The 19,695-nt window shown below is 38.4% G+C and overlaps 1 protein-coding gene across 6 annotated transcripts in view; it reads right to left on the reverse strand.

The window, feature by feature from the left end:
• Positions 1-434: 434 nt before the first annotated feature.
• The window catches only part of AFG1L (AFG1 like ATPase), a 182,773-nt gene continuing 163,512 nt past the window's right edge, over positions 435-19,695 (reverse strand). For 2 of the 6 annotated variants that reach the window (XM_081045261.1, XM_081045263.1), the window contains 3 exons: positions 8,150-8,290; positions 5,096-5,209; positions 435-1,634 (listed from right to left, as the gene is read on the reverse strand). In XM_081045261.1, coding sequence (XP_080901387.1) covers positions 1,506-1,634; positions 5,096-5,209; positions 8,150-8,290 — 384 coding nt within the window. In that variant the 3' untranslated portion in view covers positions 435-1,505. The remainder of the gene's footprint in view (positions 1,635-5,095; positions 5,210-8,149; positions 8,291-19,695) is intronic. The other 4 variants (XR_013993152.1, XR_013993153.1, XR_013993154.1 and 1 more) reach the window with 4 other exon arrangements.

Consider the following 19,695-nt stretch of genomic DNA (forward strand, 5'->3'; position numbering starts at 1 on the left):
ACAGGGATGATTATATTAACCCTTCTAAATTAACTCTTACCTGAGATCAGATAAGTGTCTAGCAATAAATTTGGCAAACAGTAGTTATTTCCCATCCTTTCTCCCTCTTCACCGATTTAACCTCTTCTTGAACTCACTGTTTTACTTTAATAAAACTATTTTTAAACCACAGTTAAGTTTCAGAAGCCTTGATTTAAACATTTCTCTGTACTTAGGTACCATACCCATTTATCCGCTTGGCTTAGGTTAATGTTCAAAACAGACTAATGTGGATAGACTACTCATTTATAAATGAAGCAGCTTCAATGAGCTTCCTTACGCTGATGACAGTACTCATTTATTTGAACTGACTCACCTGTGTCTACCCCCCAAAAATATTTGATTTTTACAAGACTTTGTGGATTTCGCATTTTTTTCTTTTCTCTTTTTTTCTTGAAGAAGGACTGACTTTTGTAACCACCTCAATCAAGATCCTTTCCGCGACAATAATGGCAAAGTCAGGTTGTACTTGAATGAATCAAAGAATGACCTCAGTGAAGGACAAATCGGATTTTATTTAAGTAAATTCATCAAGTGTTCTTTCCAGGTTACTACTAGGTCCATCTCACTGCTGAAGCAGAGGCAAGGTTGGGGAGTGGCATCTGTGACCAGAGCAAACGCGTAGGAGCAGCTGAAGGAGCCCGCTGTCCACTGCGGTCCTGCTGGGCTCAGGGAAGCAGGAGCCCACTCTGCCCTTGGTGTGTCCAGGACTCTGTCCCCTTCCAACACTCTCCCACTGGTCCCCATTCCTGGTAGCTGTCCTATTTCTGGCTGTCAGAAATAGGGATCTGCTTGTCCAGCTGCAATTTGACACTTTTGCTCCTGATTTTCTGGTGTCACAATCCTCAATTTGTTCAGGCCACTTTGTGTCTGCTGGAGATCAGGTCCTGGCTGCCAAACTTGACCTCAGGATAAAAAAATACATTCTCTGTTGTGTGGAAACCTGAAGGCCTGGGAGATTAGTATAATACAGAGCTCCCCAAAATCCCATGTATAAGCCCATATTCTAAAATGTTACTCGCTTTAGTTTATAAGATCAGAACACTTTCTTTGCTTTGGATTGAAATGAAGAAATTTTCCTCCCCCTCTCATAAAAGATGCATATTTTTCTATCATGTAGCCAGAGCTCGGAGATATCCAGACACCCTGTGTTTACTGAGTGTGTGTATTCAAGATTCATTCAGCTAGCTTACCATGAAGCCAAATGTCTGCTCCTTTATTAATCTTCAGTAGTGCTGATTTTAATTTTGTGGTGCAGAAATTAGGTCAAATAGAGAGGCAAAAAGTAGACCTATACAAATGGCTTTAACTTACTAATCCATCTTTGACGGTAATTTTAGATTACAATGGTCCAGAGGACAAAGTACATAATTAATGATGAGAAAATGATTCCTTCAAGTCCCATAATAAAGAGTTCTCCCTGCGGTAATCATTTGTCTGGAGTTTTAGTCATGCAAAAGTGATGGTTATGCCTTGCTTCTGTCCCCTTCATCCCAGTACTGTTCAGTCTGCATTTCTGTGAGTCGGGAAATCGTGCGCTGAAATGCAAAGATTTCCTCTTCTCCAGTAAACATGGAAAGTCCTTCCGCTGAGTCCTGATGGCCAAAAAAAAAACAAAACAAAACAATAACCCAGCACCAATTAAAACCACCACAAATAAAAATTTAAGTGCAGGTTTAAAAAAAAAAACTTTTTAGGTTTATGTGTTTAGATTATGTTCAAAATGTTGTATGAATTTTTTTTCCATATATAATCTCTTAAATTGAGACTAGAGACTCAACTAATTTAAACCAATAATCAATAACTAGAACAAATTACCAGGGAGAAAACAGTAAGGAAAGCATTAGAATAATTAAAGCTAAGACAACACCCAAAAATCCAAATATGAAAAAATTTTGCTCAGATCCAAGTTCTCTGTAAAATCTTACGGACATTCCAGACAAAAAAAGAATTCTTTCTCCAAAAGTGCATTCCAGAAATAATTAAGGACAAAAAAACAGTAGTTCTGGCAAGTTAGGAAGAGGCTGATGCCCTCCTCTGAGGGTCACAGACAGGGTTACACTACTGAAGGGAGGCCCTGAGGACAAACCTCTGAAGAACCTTTTCCAAACTGGATGGCTGAGGGGCCTCCTGTGGGGCCTGGAGATGGCCTGGGAGCTTACTCTGGTAAGGCTTCTGGTCTTCAGTTGCGGGGACACTTAACCTCCTATCCAGGATTCAGTTGGGGAGCCCTCTGTGAGGCCAGTAAACAGCCTGGGACTAGTGACACCAACAGGGGCTCACAGCCATGAAGTGGATATTGAATTTTTTGTCTCTTACTTTAGGGGTTTGCTATTATACTCTCAGAGGAAAGTTCCGGACTCCTGAATCCATGTTTCCCACTGACCCACTGTAAAACCACACAACCCTGCGGTCACATGCCCTGATTTCTTCATATATCATTAGCCCCAAGTGCTGACCTCAGTTTGCCTTATATCTGAACCTTGATGCCCCGGGGATACGGGGTGGGGAGAATTTAAAAGCCAGTGATTTAAAGGACTTTAAAAACGGAGAGGACGCAGTTTCTCAAGTGTATTCTTTCAAATTGTCAAAGATATTATTTGGATGTAAGTATTGCTCTTAGAGAAACCACCATTTCAAAAGGTCTCAGAACATAGGTTTATAAGAAGCTATGTATTTCTACATGTAATCATATTTTGAAAGTTTGCTTTTTAGAGAATTATTGGCCTCATTTTCCCAAACTCCTAAGAATGCATAATTTCTCCTCAGGTTAATAAAGAACTGTTTTCTCATTCCAAATAGCCTTTTACCTCTGGGGTTGGAAGAACGGGGCTCCAGTCATTTGGGGGGGGGTGAGCATAGATAGTTTTAAGTTTTTGACTAATATTTCTTTTTAAATTAAATGTATTAGGGTAACAATGGTTAATAACATTACATAAATTTCAGGTGTACAACAGAATACAACATCTGTAACTTTATTATGTGCTCAGCACCTGAAATTACAATATATTTGACTCCCTTTACACTATGTCCTCCCCCTGCCCCCTTCTCCTCCAGCAACCACCATTCTGTTGTCTGTATGAGATTGTTTATTTTGTTCATTTGTTGTTTTTTGCTTTATATGCCACATACGAGTGAAATCATATGGTTCTTGTCCTTTTTTCTGACTTTTTTCACTTTGCATAATACTCTCAAGATCTATCCATATTGTCACAAATAGCAATATTTCATCTTTTTTATAGCTGAGTAGTATTCCATTGCATATATGTATCACATCTTTCCTTTCCATTCATCTGGCGAAGGACACTTGGGTTGTTTCCATGTCTTGGCCACTGTGAATAATGCTGCAGTGAACATAGGGGTACATACGCGTGTATCTTTATGAATAAGTGTTTTCAAAATTTTCAAGTAGATACCCAGAAGAAGTATTGCTGGGTAATATGGCAGCTCTATTCTTAATTTTTTGAGGAACCTCTATACTATTTTCCATAGCAGCTGCACCAATGTATATGCCCACCAGCAGTGTACAAGGGTTCCCTTTTCTCCACATCCTTCCCAACACTGGTTATTATTTGTTTTATTGATAATTGCCATTTTAACAGGCATGTGATGGTATCTCATTCTGGGTTTGATTTGCATTTCCCTTATAACTAGTGATGTTTAGTATCTTTTCATTTATCTGTTAGCCATCTGTATGTCTTCCTTGGAAAATTGTCTATTCAGGTCCTCTGCACATTTTATAATTAGATTGTTTGTATTTTTTTGTTGAGTTGTGTGAGTTCTTTATGTATTTTGGATATTAGCCCCTTATTGGAGGAATCATTTGCAAATATCTTCTCCCATCAGTTGGTTGCCCTTTTTTGTTGTTGTTGATGGTTTCTTTTGCTGTGCAAAAGCTTTTTAGTTTGATATAGTCTCATTCATTAATTTCTTTCTTTTATTTCCCTTGCCTTTGGGGTCAAGTTCACAAAACCCCTCTGAGACCAAGGTCCATAAGCTTAGTGCCTGTGTGTTCTTCTATGTATTTGATTGTTTCAGGTCTTATATTCAAATCTTTAATCAATTTTGAGAGAATTTTGGTATATGGTGTCAGACAACATTAACTAATATTTCAATTGTCTAAAATTGAGAAATATAGTCTATAGTGCTTATTTATATTTACACAGAAGAAGGAAACGCAAAGTCACTTCTGGTTGGCGTGGGGTGAATCGCCAGCCCCCAGGCACCAGGAGAACTGGGCCAGCATTGGCTGGTTCTGGTGTGCCGAGCCTGGTACACACAGGCGCTCCATAAATGTTTACAGAATGCAGTTCGGGATTTTTCTTTTCTTTTTAATAGTTGGATAATATTTATTTTTTTATTAAAATATAGCTAACATACAATATTACATTAGTTGAAGGCATACACAATAGTTATCCAACATTTATAGACCTGAAGACGTGATCACCATGAGAAGTCCAGCAACCATCTGACAAGGTACAAGGCTATCACAATATTACTGACTGTATTCCCCATGCTGTACATTCCATCCCCATGACTTATTTGTTTTATACCTGGAAATTTGAACTTCTTACTCCCCTTCACCTTTCCCCCCATCTTTTTTTTAATTTTTCAGTTGGGACTTCTTTGTAAGCCAAGGACCTTGCTAAGCCCTCCACGGTCCTGGACTTGCCAGCCCGCAGGCCTGGATACTGCATCGTGCACTCTACACATCCGAGCCATGAAGAACGTCCAGAAAAGGCAGCACGGTGCGATGGGATAAGCTCTGGGCTGCCTCTCGTCAGTGGTGTGACCGCCACCTGCCCACTTGTCCACCTAGCTTGCCTTTGTTTTTGACATAAGCAAACGTGATCGCTAAGATTCCTTTCATTCTAAGACTGTGATTCCCTATATTTAATGATCTTGAGAGCAAGTCTGCTAGACTGGCTTTAGAAGAAAGCAGCACATCAATGGTTAAATATATACTTGCATTCCTTTTTCAAAATGTAGCCACGTATCAAACCAAGAACAATTAAGCTGTTTTATAATAAAAAAAGATTATGGTAATATCACCTACCTGGCTCAGCCCCAAATCATCCATCAGTATTCTGCCTTGCTCCAACCCACCGTCATGATGTTGGTGCAAAAATAAGTTTGATAAAGGAGCCGATGCGGAGCAAATTATGCGCACCTGAAACAGGAAAACGTGTAAATGGTGTTGCTCCTGACACTTCACAAGTTGAAGGTAAGAACAAATCTCTCACAGAATAAAAGTCTGTCATAACAGAGTTTTGACAAATGCCGAGCTTAGATTTTTGCTTTTAAAATGCCCATATTTTCCCTAATAATTTGTATCCTTTTAAAGTGATATTCTTAAACTTCACAGTACCTTTCAAAATATTTCCCCACAGTTTATACTATCCTGTGAAGTAGGGAACAAAGCTTTTCTTACGCAACTTCAGGCCTGGAGAGGCTTCAGCTTGTAATGCCAGCCCAGCTCTTCCGTTCTAAGTCCAATGGTCTTTCAATGACACCCCAAAGTTGACATTTATACCTAGCTGTTTGGAGCCCATCTCTGTACACATCAAAGATGGCCCCCAGACTCACTGTAAAGAGGTTACCATTTTGCTGGATAGGTAGACTACTAAGTTTAGTGCATTGCTACTCTAATTACACCCCGAGTTTCTAGAACGTACATTTATATCAGCATCAAGCCAAGACATTCTTCAAAAAGACTAAGTTTTACATTAATATTTCTCGATTACACAAGTGTTTGAGTGAGTGTGTATATGGGATCATATATTGGAAAGAGCTTTTATATTTTTATAAATTTTACATCCACTAGTAATACAAAACATACTCTTCTTGATACTTAAAGAGTCCTGAATTTGTTTCCAGGATTCACACTTGTCCTTTCAAAATCATTAATTAAATAAATATGCCAATATTTTAAAATAATGTATTGACATTTGGGACTAGCTTTTCCATTTCCTAATGGTCTTCTACCTCCCTCTTATAAATCCTTTTAATCACAAATGATACTTTCTTCGTTATTTAATTGGAAATACCATAATTTCACAAATTTCCACAAATATATTTTAGAATAATGTCTGCTTAATGCTCCCAATTTCTGAAATAAGATAATTTCGACTCCTCTTTTAAAAAAGAGTATAAACTCTAAATGTGAGATTTAGTTAAAGCAAATGTTAGGAGAGTGGTTCTGGTATTCCATCACATTGCTAGAAAAACTTTTTTTCTCTGTAATTAAGAAGTGAAACAGTGAGGGTGAGATAGGATTGGGGGGCGGGGACGATAAGCTTTCTTCAAGGTATTCCTAGCTGAAAAATTAAAAAAGTTTATCACTCCTGCACTCTAAGAACCCCTTACCAATGTCCCTCTGTCACTTTGTTCTTGAAGCATTAGCCCTCTAAAAACAGAGTGCCACCTCCAGGCTCACTCCCTTTATTCCGGACCCCATGTGACTATTTTGAAGCAGAGTCTCTGGATGAATAGCGTAGCAGACAAGGAGTAGGACTTGATTTCCAAGCTCTGGTTCTCAGCGCCCTGCCTCCCCTGACTCCTTGATCATGTACATGTGGCCCCTGGGAGGAGCGCAGCAGATTTCGAGGTCACTCACTAAGGGAGTCTCCCCCTCATGCTCAGGCCAATCGCAGGGCCTCTGCTACGAACTCCCCACCCTGGTGACCCCTTTCACCCCGCACTGGAGTTCAGCCACCACTTCTCAGCATTTTAAGAAGCACTTGAAAAGCTTGTGAACGTGCAGGTTCCAGGTCCTCATTTGTCAGATGGGTGGGCTGTGGAGTCCAGATCTTAAGGAGCCCAGATGGTTTTGACAAGGCTGGTCCTCAGCAGGACTTCCCTGTGGCCACGCCCTTCCCAGCCCACCAAGGTAAGTCTGCTCTGCCTTACTATACTCCTTTCTCTCTTTGCAAGAGATTGTCCCTCAGTGGTGACTTTACATTTAGTTCTGTGGACATTTAATTAATGTTTCTCTGACAACAGCAGGTAGGCACTACTTCTGGCTTTGCTTGCCATTGATTTTTTAGCATTTAGCACTGTGGTTGGCATGATAAAGGTTGTTGAATGAATAAATAAATGGAACATGAAAGTCTCACCTCTCCCTCCTAGCAGATTTTGGTACTTTCCTCCTCCCTCTAAAGTCCCTTCAGTTTTAGAATCACTGTTAGATCCATTTCTGTATAGGAATAGGGAGAAAAATTGTATCTGACAGTGAAATATTTAAATTAACTCTAATTTGAATTTGCACTTATACTGTTACCATAACTCTGTATTTATAGATATGTACTAATGGTGGCTAACCTCCATTGAAAGTTCACGATATGCCACAAGATGTTCTAAGTGCTTTACATGCTCATGTAATCCTCACAACAAGTGTATGAGATAAGGACCGTTGTTCCCCCTTTGTCTACAGAAGGCCAGTGAATCCCCAGTGGTTAAGCTGGTCTCCCAGGTAGACACGCTGGTCCTAGGGCCACTCCTTAACCACTAGGCTGTACTGCCTCTGATGAATGGACAATGGCTCGGCAATTCATGCTAAAGCACACAGATAAAAACAACAACAACAAGATGGTACGAAGCTACTTCCTGGGGTTTCTGGGTCATAGGGAGAGAGAGCTCCAATACTGAGGATCCTGTAGTCATTCATAAATTCATTTTATCAGTCCAATCATTTATTCATGCAACAAATATTCATTGAGCACTCAGTCTAGGTAAGGCATTGTGTTGTACGTCATCATAGAAAAAGCACGTGATATGTCTAGTTGAATGACAGAATCATTAACATAGCAGAGTGTCTTATGAAGGGAGTTTTACTTCCTACTATCACTACCACGAGTACTCTACTCGTAGTACTTACACAGCACTCAGCTTGTGCCAAGACATGGTTTTTAAATGCTTTACATGGATTGGCTAATTTTGTCCTCACAATTCTCTGAAGTAAAAATAGTGAAGTAAAAAATACTATCCCAATTTACAAATGAGGAAACTGAGGAACAGAAGTGAACTAAGTGTTAGGCCAGCACTCCAGCCCAGGCAATCTGGCTCCACAGTCTAAAACGTTCAATTTTGAGAAAATGCACTATATCCTTACCTTGAAATCATAAAAGTTATCAATGAGAGTGATGAATCTTCGAGCTTCAGTTCTTTTTGCCAGTGTAAATTGTGGAATGTTTCGCAAAAATATTGTATCAAAATTCTTTGATAACTCCAAATAGTCACTGGCTCCAAGGGGCTATAATTAAAATGAAATGAAGGATAGAAAATTAAAATAAGCCAATTCTGGTTGCTCTTGGATTAGTTTCGTTTGAAAACACTTCTTTTTCTTGTCATGGTGTGACCCAGGTGGTAGCTTTGAGGTAACTTGACTAACTGGGGCAGTGTTTTCAGACTAGGTTAAGACGGTGCATACAATAACAGGGATATAAAAAGGGGCTAGAAAAGAAGCCGAAAGTGTGCTGGGGAGTGAAAGAATAGCTCTAGCCACCTCAGTTGGTATCTTGCAGGCCACTCTTCTATATCCGTTCTTCATCTTTTTATTTATCTGACATAACTTTAACCATCTGCTAACAAATCCTTCCTAGGACTCAGCTGCAAACCAGCACTGCTGTTAAATAGAGGCACCTTCCAATGACATGCTGAATATTATTATGTCACCATTCTGAAATAAAGACTATGCTTTAGTATGAAACTCAGAAAGTATTTTTCACGTAATTTGCGGTATAATTATTCAAGTACCACAATGTAGTAATGCAGTAAATATCGCTGACCTCTACAGAAGATACAGGGGTGGGAGGGCACTTAATGACCCTAAGTAGACTGAGACCTCATGCATAATTTGGGGAAGCATGCTACCCCTTGATTTGAGGGGCGTATGGCACTCAAGGTCTACAAAAATAGTCACAAAAATGTACCTACAGACAGAAAAGCATTTGTTCCTGAAACATGAATTGAACTCACGAAAATGATGAAAACTATCTGCAAATGTGTTCTTTGGGCTCAGGAATATTACCAGGAAACGTTACCTCTCCTCATTGTAAGTTATGTGTGGACAATTGTATCTGTGAGCAAGAACCATGAGCAGGGCTCAGGAGAGAGTTTCTGGCCCTGCCAGACTGTAGAGGAGATCAGAGACTGAGCAGACCAGGTTCTACTCTGAGGTCCCTCTGAAATCTCTGGGATCATTGGGACCCATCCCTGGGACACAGGCACTGAACCTCCTCAATTTCTGGCAGAATCCATCTACACTCCTCCCTGTGCAAAAATGTCTCCCTCCTGGGTGAAAAAGGTGAAGGAATTAAGAAGTACAAAATGAAAGCTACGAAACAGTCATGGGGATATAAAGCATAGGGAATATAGTCAATGATATGGTAATAACTATGTATAGTGCCAGGTGGGTACTAGGCTAATTGGATCACTGCATAAATTATATAATTGTCTGTCTAACCACTATGCTGTACACCTGAAACTAACATAAAATAATACCGAATGTCAACTGTAACTGAAAAAAATGAATAATTTAAAAAAATGTCTCCCTCACTTGGGGAGTCATTTCCATTAAAACTTCTTTCAAAAATGTAGGCATGGCTATTTTCCCGGGAGAACTGGGGAGTTGTGAGGAGGGGGAGAGTCATTCCCACCTTGGAGCCCATTAATTTCCTACCACAATCCTCACAACCAGCTGAATCAGTTACACTCAGGAAAGACTTCTCATGGTGACGTGGGAATAAGAGTAAATATGAGTTAAGCTCTAGAGAAGTGGTCCCTTCAAGAGAGACCAGTTCTAAGGAGGAGGCAACAATTTGGAGACCTAGAGCAAAGGGGCACAAAACCACAGAGAGAGAGAGAGAGCAAAGAATGACATGACTCCTTTGGAAGTCTACTTAGAGATGTCCCTTCCCCATCTCCTCTCACCAACCAGATAACAAATGGCGGAAGCAGGAGATCACCCTTGCCTTTCCATTTCCCTCCCCGGCTAAAGAGCCTTCACCACCAGATCCAGGGCCCAACCTCAGCTGAGACACCCTCGCTCACCTCAGCCACATGGAGGTGGGGGGGAGAGATTTGTCTGTTTGGTTTAACCTTGAATCTCTTACAAGGGAAACTTCTCACGCCTGATATGGACCAGAAGTGAGTGTTAACACAGCAGCTAGGAGCAAGGACTCTAGACTGCCTGGGTTTGAATCCTCAGTCTGTTACTTATTAACTGGGTGCCTCTGGCAAATTGTGTAATCTTTCTGTCCTTCGTTTTCCAGTCTGTAAAATGGGAATTTGACTCCTATCTCACAGGACCGTGAGGATTAAATGAAATCATACATGTAAAGCATTCAGCACAATGACTGGGGCATACATTAATAATCAAACCACTTTGACTGCTTTTAATCTTTACTATTTTGAACTTAAATGATTAGGCTCAGTACAAATGAATTCAGGATGTAAAGAAGTGTCATTTTGAATAGGACCAGTGTGTTTTGCTGCACCACCAACTACATCCAAACCCTACATAGCCTTTGAGCTTTTCCTTGTCTCATAGTCACAACAAGGACCAGAGGAGACTGTGGAATCGCCATGTAAGGAAAACAATTTCCAACCGGAGAAAGGGGAAGGCAAGGTATAGTATCTTCATGCAAAATGGACACACCTCATCCAGTAAGACTTTCATACTCTGAGGGTGATTCATACTACTTTTTTGAGATCAGTTAGAATTTAGTCTCATCTGTTATAAATAAGAAAGTATATGTAAAAAAATGTAAAACCTCATCTGAGGCATGTAGTTATGTATAATTAAGCTCACTCTTTATGCGTGGATGTGATTTCTATCAGTATAACTACATGCCCAAGGAAAATCATTATCAGAAGTGCACAGGAGTGCCGGGGGCAACTGAAAATCAGAATTTCGCCCACTCAGCTATTTTTACAAATTATATACCTTTGTCAGTAGGTTCTGCATTTGCCATTATATTAACAAATATCGTTTTCCTTCACATTCCTAAAACAATTATGTGCTCATTCATATAAAGAAAACTAAGCTTAATATAGTTATCTGTCTCCTTTAAAAATAATAGCCATTGGGGGTGGCCGGTTAGCTCAGTTGGTTAGAGCGCGGTGCTCTTAACAGCAGGGTTGCCGGTTCGATCCCCACACGGGCCACTGTGAGCCGTGCCCTCCACAGCTAGATTGAAACGACTACTTGACTGAGAGCTGATGGGTCCTGGAAAAACACACAAATAAATAAAAGTTAAAAAAAAATAATAATAGCGATTGGGGAGAATGGGTAGGTACCGTTTCGTGGATACGGAGTTTGGGATGATGAACAAGTTCTGTAGCTGGATAGTCAGGGCTGGTGGCACGACAAGTGAATGTACTTAATGCCACTGAATGTACACTTAAAAATTATTAAAATGGTAAATTTTATGTTATGTATTATTTTACCACGATAAAAAAAAAATAGTCCTTAAAACAAGGAAAAGTTGTTAGTTGCCAAAGAAATCCCAATGTGGTGCATGGAGACAGAAAAGCAATATTATTTATTTCTTTAAAACACTGAGAAAGAAAAATAAAATGTATTAATCGAGGAAGGAAGTCTCTTCCAAAAAGAAATCAACTCCACTAAGATTAAGATTAATTTATAATATATATTTTTTAATTTTAGTAAACATTTAAAGAGTTATGTTTTCTTATAGTCTTCAATGTTCAAGTGTCCAAGAAGTGACAAACTCTCAGAACTGAATTTGGTGACAGATGGGGATTTCTTATTAATCAGAAACACCATTTTTCATTAATTAAGTACGTTAAACAGTTGTGGGCAAAAATACAGTAGAGGCTTTGGTCTGTCACTTCTGGTTATGTGACCTTGAGCAAGTCTCTCTAACTTCCGTTTCCCCCATCACAGGACCTGTCTCACAGATTTGTTGCAAGGATTCAATGTATTGACTGCATGTAAAATCTTACAACTGTGGCTGCCACATAGTAAGTGCTCAGAATGTTAGTTGTTAATTTACAGAATTCATGTGAGAAGTAAATGAAATGGTAAGTGCATAGTACACTATTTGGCATAGAACAGACAATAAATAGTAGCTATTCTTTTATTAACTATTAAATAACCTTTTCCTCAGGTCATGAAGCCAAGCAGGCTAAGTAAGAAAACAGTTCAACCGATTCCAGTCTGCCTCTGTCTTTCCACTCAGGAGGTAAAAGCCTCTCCCTCTGGTCCTTCCTGCTGTCTGTGGTCCACCAAAATATCTGCCCTCCTGGTGCCTTAGACCTCCATGAAGTAATACACAGATGACAAAAATGGCTTCCACCTTAGGCCTTCTCCCTCCCACACGTCTGGTAATAATGGTAATACCATTAGTACCACTTGCAGGGGAAAGCTCCCGGCCCATATAATGAACGGCCCCTAACCCAGTACATGACACAGAGAAAGTGCTTAAAATTTAATGAATTACTGAGTGAATGTATGAATAAAACACAACACAGCCTGGAGAGTAGGTCTCTTCCTTCTTTTAAACCCATTGGTCTTGAAAATAATTAAAACACCTACACACAAAAAATTCCACTTTTTCTTCGTTTGCCAAATTCCCCACTCCCAAGGCAAGCCTTTGTTTTATATCCTAGTGGTGTGTGTGTGTGTGTGTTTGTGTGTGTGAGTGTGTGTGTGTGTGTGCGTGTGTATCAGGGGTGCCAAAAAATGTATACACATGACTTGTATTCATCTTTTGTTATTGGTATATATTATTATAATTTTAATAGTTTTTTCCTTTCTTAAAATGTGTATACATTTTTTTGGATATACATATGTATATAAATGAAGAAGTGTAAAAAGATGTAGATCAAAATGTTAACAGCAATTACCTTTGGGTGGTAGAATAAACGATGACTTTTGTTTCTTTGTTATACTTTTTGGATTCCCGCCCCACCCCAGTGAACTTACGTTACTTTTAAAGAGTAAAAAAATAATGCTTTTTTTGGAGATCATTTTTATAATGGGCATCTTATCATCTATGGCTCATCTGTGTGAGATCATAATACGAATTTTAACATGGACATTTTTTTTTCCTCGTAAGTTTTCTAATTCTATAGGAGTAGAATTTTTAAAGGGAGATTTAAAAATAAAATAAAATGTAAGCTGAACATATATTTTCTCCTTTAAAAGAAGAAATGATTTGAAATTTGGGATTAAATCTGACTTCACTCTATTGCAGCACAGACTGGCCCTCCAGAGGAGGAGGGAACATGAGGAGAGCCGGGTGGGTGTCTAAGCTGCGAAAGCATCCTAGGCCAGCCTACAGCTAGCTGGCTCACCAAAACAGATGAGAGAGCCCAACCAAGATCAGCAAAGCTGAGCACAGATGCCTAAGTGGGCCCAAAAGAGATCAAAAGAACTTCCCAGCTGACCTGTAGATGAAAATGATAATAAATGCTTGTATTTTTCCTTTGGCATGTGAAGTAAGAGCTAATTAAATGCTTATTATTTTAAAGACACTGAATTTGGGGAGTGATTTGTTATGCAGCAATAACTAACACACTATACTTGCTACAGAGAGATTTACTAGAGAAAGCTCATATTTTAGAAGTCATTAGGAAGTCCAGCACATGTAGAAAAATGTGATCTAGCTTTTATAGCAAGATATTGGTTTTATATAGTTGATAAATATATGTAAACACATATATTGTCATTTATTTTATGTTTACTTTTGTAATCAATTTTGGAATTTTGGAATTTTAAGTATAAATCTTATTTCCAAAAATAAAACTTATGGTTTATTGTATATAAGCACTAGAAGAAAAAAAAGCCAGAAAATTATGTGCCATCCTTACAGAATATAAGAAGACATGGACCCAACTGAATAAAGCAGAAAGCTATAGGAGACAGCAAGTTGACATGAAAAAGAAAATGACAGACAAGAATTGACTGCAGCAAAACTAAAATTATAAGAGCATTCCAACAAAAAATGGATATAAATTTTAATAGACAATTCATGGAACAAAAAAATATGTAAGAACATACGAGAGGCTAATAAACAAAATATAATCAAGGTCAGTAGTAACCAAAGGAAGACAAAATAAAAATGATATATCATTTTTTACATAGCAATTTTGCAAAGAAAAATAAATTATACTATTCAATGCTGGCAAGCTTGTAATGAGACATCCCTTGCTGCTGGAAGAGTAAATTAGTTCAGTTGTTCCAGAAAAAAATTTGTTGGATTGTATTAACAGCCCTAAAAGTAGTCATAAACTTGACCCAATCATTCCACTTCTAGAAATCAATCTGTAGGAAATGACCAGAAATTCAACCAAAGACCATATACAAGTCCTTTTTATAATTACGTGAATCAAGTAGCAACTTTAAAACATAACAGAGGAAAGGTTCAATAAACCATGGCACATTAATATAATGGAATAATATGTTGCCAACAAATAATGATGTTTATGAAATATTTGTATGATATGGAAATATGCTTATGGAAACATGCTTATATTAGAAAGCATAATGCAAAATTATAATTGTATTAAGGTATCTGTTTTGCTCATAATATATATGCAGGAAAAAGGCTAAGTAAATATGTAAAAAATGCTAACAACTGTTATCTCTAAATGGTCTGAATGATAGACTTAGAGGTATTTTTATATCATCTTATTTTTTAGATTTTTCTATGCTTTCTGAAGGGGGAGAAACAAAATATATTGACAAAAAAAGGGGAAAAACAGAATGATTTTGTAGGGAAACAATGTTGCAGATGTTTACTGATTCCAAACAAAGTATGAGTATACTCTGTGTTTGGTCTTCCACTATTTATCCCCTGCCCCTTCCCTAATAATAATGAGGAGTGAATGAGTCAAATATTCAACATACGAGGTCTGACAATTAAGTTTATAAACTTGTTGCAACGATGTTGTTAACAGAGGGATTATTCATTATGAATTTGTACCAACTGGACAAACAGCCAAGTTTACTATTTGGAAGTGCTGAAAAATCTGCGTGAAAAAGTTAAGACAACCTGAACTTTTCGCTAACAATTCATGGTTCTTGCATCTCGACAATGCACCAGCTCACACGGCAGTCTGTGAGGGAGCTTTTAGCCAGTAAACAAATAACTGTATTGGAACACCCTCCCTACTCACCTGATCTGGCCCCCAAGGACTTTTCTAGGGAAGATAAAGGAAATATTGAAAGGAAGACATTTGATGACATTCAGGACATCAAGGATAATGTGACGACAGCCCTGATGGCCATTCCAGAAAAAGAGTTCCAAAATTGCTTTGAAGGGTGGACTAGGCGCTGGCGTCAGTGCATAGCTTCCCAGAGGGAGTACTTGGAAGGTGACCGTAGTGATATTCAGCAAGGAGGTGTGTAGCACTCTTTCTAGGACGAGTTCACGAACTTAGTTGTCCAACCTCATGTACTCAATAGCTTGAGGAGTCACAGTTCTATTTAAATTTGCAGTTGTCACCCTCACTTACTCCAGTGTATAATTCTGAGGCCCAGAGGGTCAGTGCTATCTTATTCACCTCAGTGTCCCTACCGCCGAGCACCTAGCACAGACCAGGGAACAGAGTCTTACATAACACAAGACTGGTGAATAAATTCATACACTATCACCAAGTCTTCTTTAAAAATCAATTGCAACTACTGAATGCTTAATAAATACAAGGTATTGGGCTAAATCCTACAAGAACTTTGCAAAACACGAAGGAGACACATTTCTCCACTCTTTTGACCTCACTAAAATACCACCCAATTGCATGCACATGCTATCTACGGCAGTTGCAAACATTTATACTTTTGTTTTGCATTGGTCGACCCTCCTATGTAAGTAAAAGATAGCATAAGACACTTTTTGAAACCACAATTAGTATTGTAAATTCATGCATTGTGTCCTATGAATAATTGAAGCATGTGATTATCTGAGTACTAAATGGCACTTCATTTAGTAGCGTCCTTAAGTATGTTATTCTAGCCCAAAATTCAAGTAGCATTATCTAATGCAGATTCTTCTTATGATAGATAATGATGACATTCCCCATCTTCCTACCTGAGCAATTAAAAAGTTTAATAGTCTTTGATGTGGCTGGTTATCTGAATAATTTTCTAAACAGGAACAAGTAAAATCTACTTATTCGATGGTTTGCGCATTCTCGACTATTGTTTGAAACTCTTTGTTGCTGTGGAAACCTGATGAAAACTTAAAGAACTTTAAATCTCTAATGAGTTTGCAAAGAGCATTTGTTTTCCTTAATTACCAAGAGTATACAGCTGGATTATACGTAGCACAGTTTCTCTAACAAACTTTAGGAATAAAGAGCTTGCCTGCTGTCTCTCTCCCGTAGGAGAAACGACACAGCTGTGTGCTTCAGTTTGACCCTGGTGCCAGGAGTGGGGATCTTCTCAGTGCCACACCAATGTGAAACGCAGGAGCATTACCACCAGGCTGCCTTCTGCCCTGCGATGAGCGGTTGATCCACTTCAGCACACACGAATGAGCTGTCAGCTTGAATGTCTTTTTTCTCTGCCTGGCTAGTGCTTGTTCTGCCACCATTATTTCAGCTCAAGTAGCATGATTATTATTTCAAGCGCTGTCTAGATTATACTGTCGTAAGGGTTACTCTTTATCTGTATGGACTCCTTTTTATGAATTCCTTGCAGTGATACCCGGATAGCTCCACATTAAACAAGTATGTGTGGCATCTTGCTTTCTTTACACAGAAATGACAATACCTCCTATCTTTGAGAGAAGTACCTTTCAAGAGAAAAAAGAAATGCTTGAATGGAATTAGGATGAATGTGTCTTTTTCCAAACAAACTAAAAATATATCCGTTGATGTTACAACAACTTCATGTGCACCAAATTAAAGATAATAATTAGAAAAAACAGAGCACTGAAATGTGTATATTTGTAAATACTTTCCCAAGATTGGTCATATGGCACCTTAATATGAGAAATCTCATTAATATGAAGTCTGTAACACCCAGATAGGAAATACCTCACCATTCTAGAAGATACTACCACATCTCACCATTCTACTTCAGAAGGTGTTCTTCGGTGTGCTGAGGAAAAGTTTTACTAGTTGACCTATCTACTCTCAAAGGGAGGAGGCTAGTTCTACCCAAATCTACCAGATCTTTACCAAACTCTCTATCCTCTCTGTGGCCACATAATAATGGTTAATATAAGTACTCTTCTGGGGGGTGTCATTTTTATTCTAACAGTGAGTTTGTAGAAAAAGATGACTCAACAAAAAAAATCAACATGGCAAACCAGAGGCAATTGCACCCTTTCCCCATCCCCACTCGACCAGCTTTATGTGTGTAATAGATCTACAAATTCTGCAGATATCTAATTCTGGAGATCCTGGAACTGGCAACCATCACAAAACACAAGCCACATCAAACCAGATCTATCGAGTGCTTACTATGTGAAAAGCATCGTGCTGGGTTTATTCCTAGGAATATTTCCTGTTCATTTGGGGTGTGGAAAACTCCAACAATTGGCATAACAACATTTGACGTATAGCCTGTAGCATAGAAAACCAAAATGAAAAATGTTGAGGTACGTTCAAAACACAACATTAGAAGAACATGAAGTAGGAAATCACTATTTCAGCATCATCATTATTCTTAATAAGCATTACCAAATGTTAAGTATCAACACAACTAACTCCAAGGCAATGAGAAAAACAGCAAAAGAATCTCCATGAGATGGTAAAATTCAGTGGAATGGGTTATGTTAGCCACCTGAGATTGAGTAAATCAGACTACAATCTGTTAAACAATTAACTGGCATTTTACTAGGATGGGACATCCAATTATCAAACAGACATCTGAGATTTCAGGAGAGTCAAGATGTTCCTTTTGGAAATGGGATAAATTGGGTTCAACCATACCAACAGAATCAGTAACAGTGAATGAGTTACGAGTAGTGTAGCTCAGAGCCCACCACTCAGCAAGACTCCAAACACTGCTCGAATTAGAAAGTCCTGCCAAGGTACTTTAATTTAGTCGAAGTTTTCAACTTAACTGGAGTGTGAGGGACAGTCAGGAAGTAGCGTAGAGTTGACGACAAACAGGACTTCTTTGGTTGTAAGATTGAGGAAAACGGGCCTTCAATGGGCACAGATGGCAGTTAACCACGTCCTGGAATCTCTCACCAGGAGATTATTCAACCTGGCCCGACCCTCCTACTAGTTCTCACAGGGTCTCAAGTTTCTGAATTAAGGTAGTGAGAGTTTAAGCTTTAGATTTTATAAGAAGCCATGGGGACCCTTTGGATTGCTAGGTTTTGTTTCTCATGACTCTCTTGATAAAATTTATTTGGCTTCAATCCAATCCTAAGCAAAGCAGGTTCTAGAAAAACGGAAAAACAAGTGAGTTGATCAGTGCATGATACTGAGCATTTAGCCTAATACGTGAAGCCAATTCTTCATATCTAGGAATACAGATTGCACGACGCTTTTCAAAAACATGCCTATTACAAATGTGTGTGTGTGTGTGTGTGTGAATAATTTCATTGCTTAGTTTCTTTAAGGAGTTTTTAGTCGGAAGGTATTTGGTTTAATGTGATCCTCCACTGTTAATTAACCAGGTGTAATTAACTCTTTAAAATAATGAAGAATAAGGAAATTGTACTTTAGCTGCACAAACAGCTAGTTCTTTGAAATGACTAATCTACATATTAGCAATCCAACAGATACTGAAAAAAAAATATTGGGCAGGGGAAGAAAAATAGCTCAATTGTTGTTAGAATTATTTAACAAACTCATTTATTAAAATAATGCTATAACAATCCTCTTCTAATTTTGCATTGGAAAGAACATTTTCTTAGCTAGTTCAAAATGGATGGAGATTTAAACATTATTATTAATGCCTCAGGCATTGTGTGATATATGATTGTACAGACCACAGAAAGTAATAAATGCATGTGCCCAAGGCTAAAATATGTTTCTGTCCTTTTATTTTCTACTTTGAATATAATAATTTTAATAAGAATGTATATGGCCCAATTAATTTAATAAATTTTTAAAAAGAATGTATAATGATGAAGTAATTAGTTATTAGTAACAAAATTCTACCCAAACCATTGAAACCAGTAACTGAAGACTAGAAATTGATCATTAACATGACCAAACCATCCTGAGTATCCCCTCGGCAGGGGGCAGTATTTGCTACATCTCCGTGGGAGGAAAGACTTACAAATGTGACTGCTTTGAGATCTATCCAGAAGAAATTTTAAAGAGTACCCACACTGTAAGATAAAGTTCTACACCCTTTGCTACTGTTCCTACATGTGCATATGAAATGAAAAGTCAATCAATTTCCATTTCCTTTGGAACTCAGAGCTAAGAGGCATGAAAAGTGACAGTCAGGACACTAAAAAGAAAAGTGAAAAAGCCTGTGCCAGAGCAAAGAACTGACTTTAAATTTAAGAATGATAACTTCTGAACATGTTAAAGTCTTATAAGTACAGAGGTTTTGTTATTTTTGTTTTGCTTTTCCTTGTGAGAGTTCACTGGGGACAAATGACATCCTCTTAGGCTTGGGTATTTGAAAAGCCCAATCAGAGCTGGGAAAGAAGAGGATATCAAAGAGTCCTTATCCTTCCTCTCACTCTTCTGCTTTCCAAATCATGGAACTACTGG

This window comes from Rhinolophus hipposideros (assembly GCF_964194185.1).
Source record: "Rhinolophus hipposideros genome assembly, chromosome: 3".
Classification (NCBI taxonomy): domain Eukaryota; kingdom Metazoa; phylum Chordata; class Mammalia; order Chiroptera; family Rhinolophidae; genus Rhinolophus; species Rhinolophus hipposideros.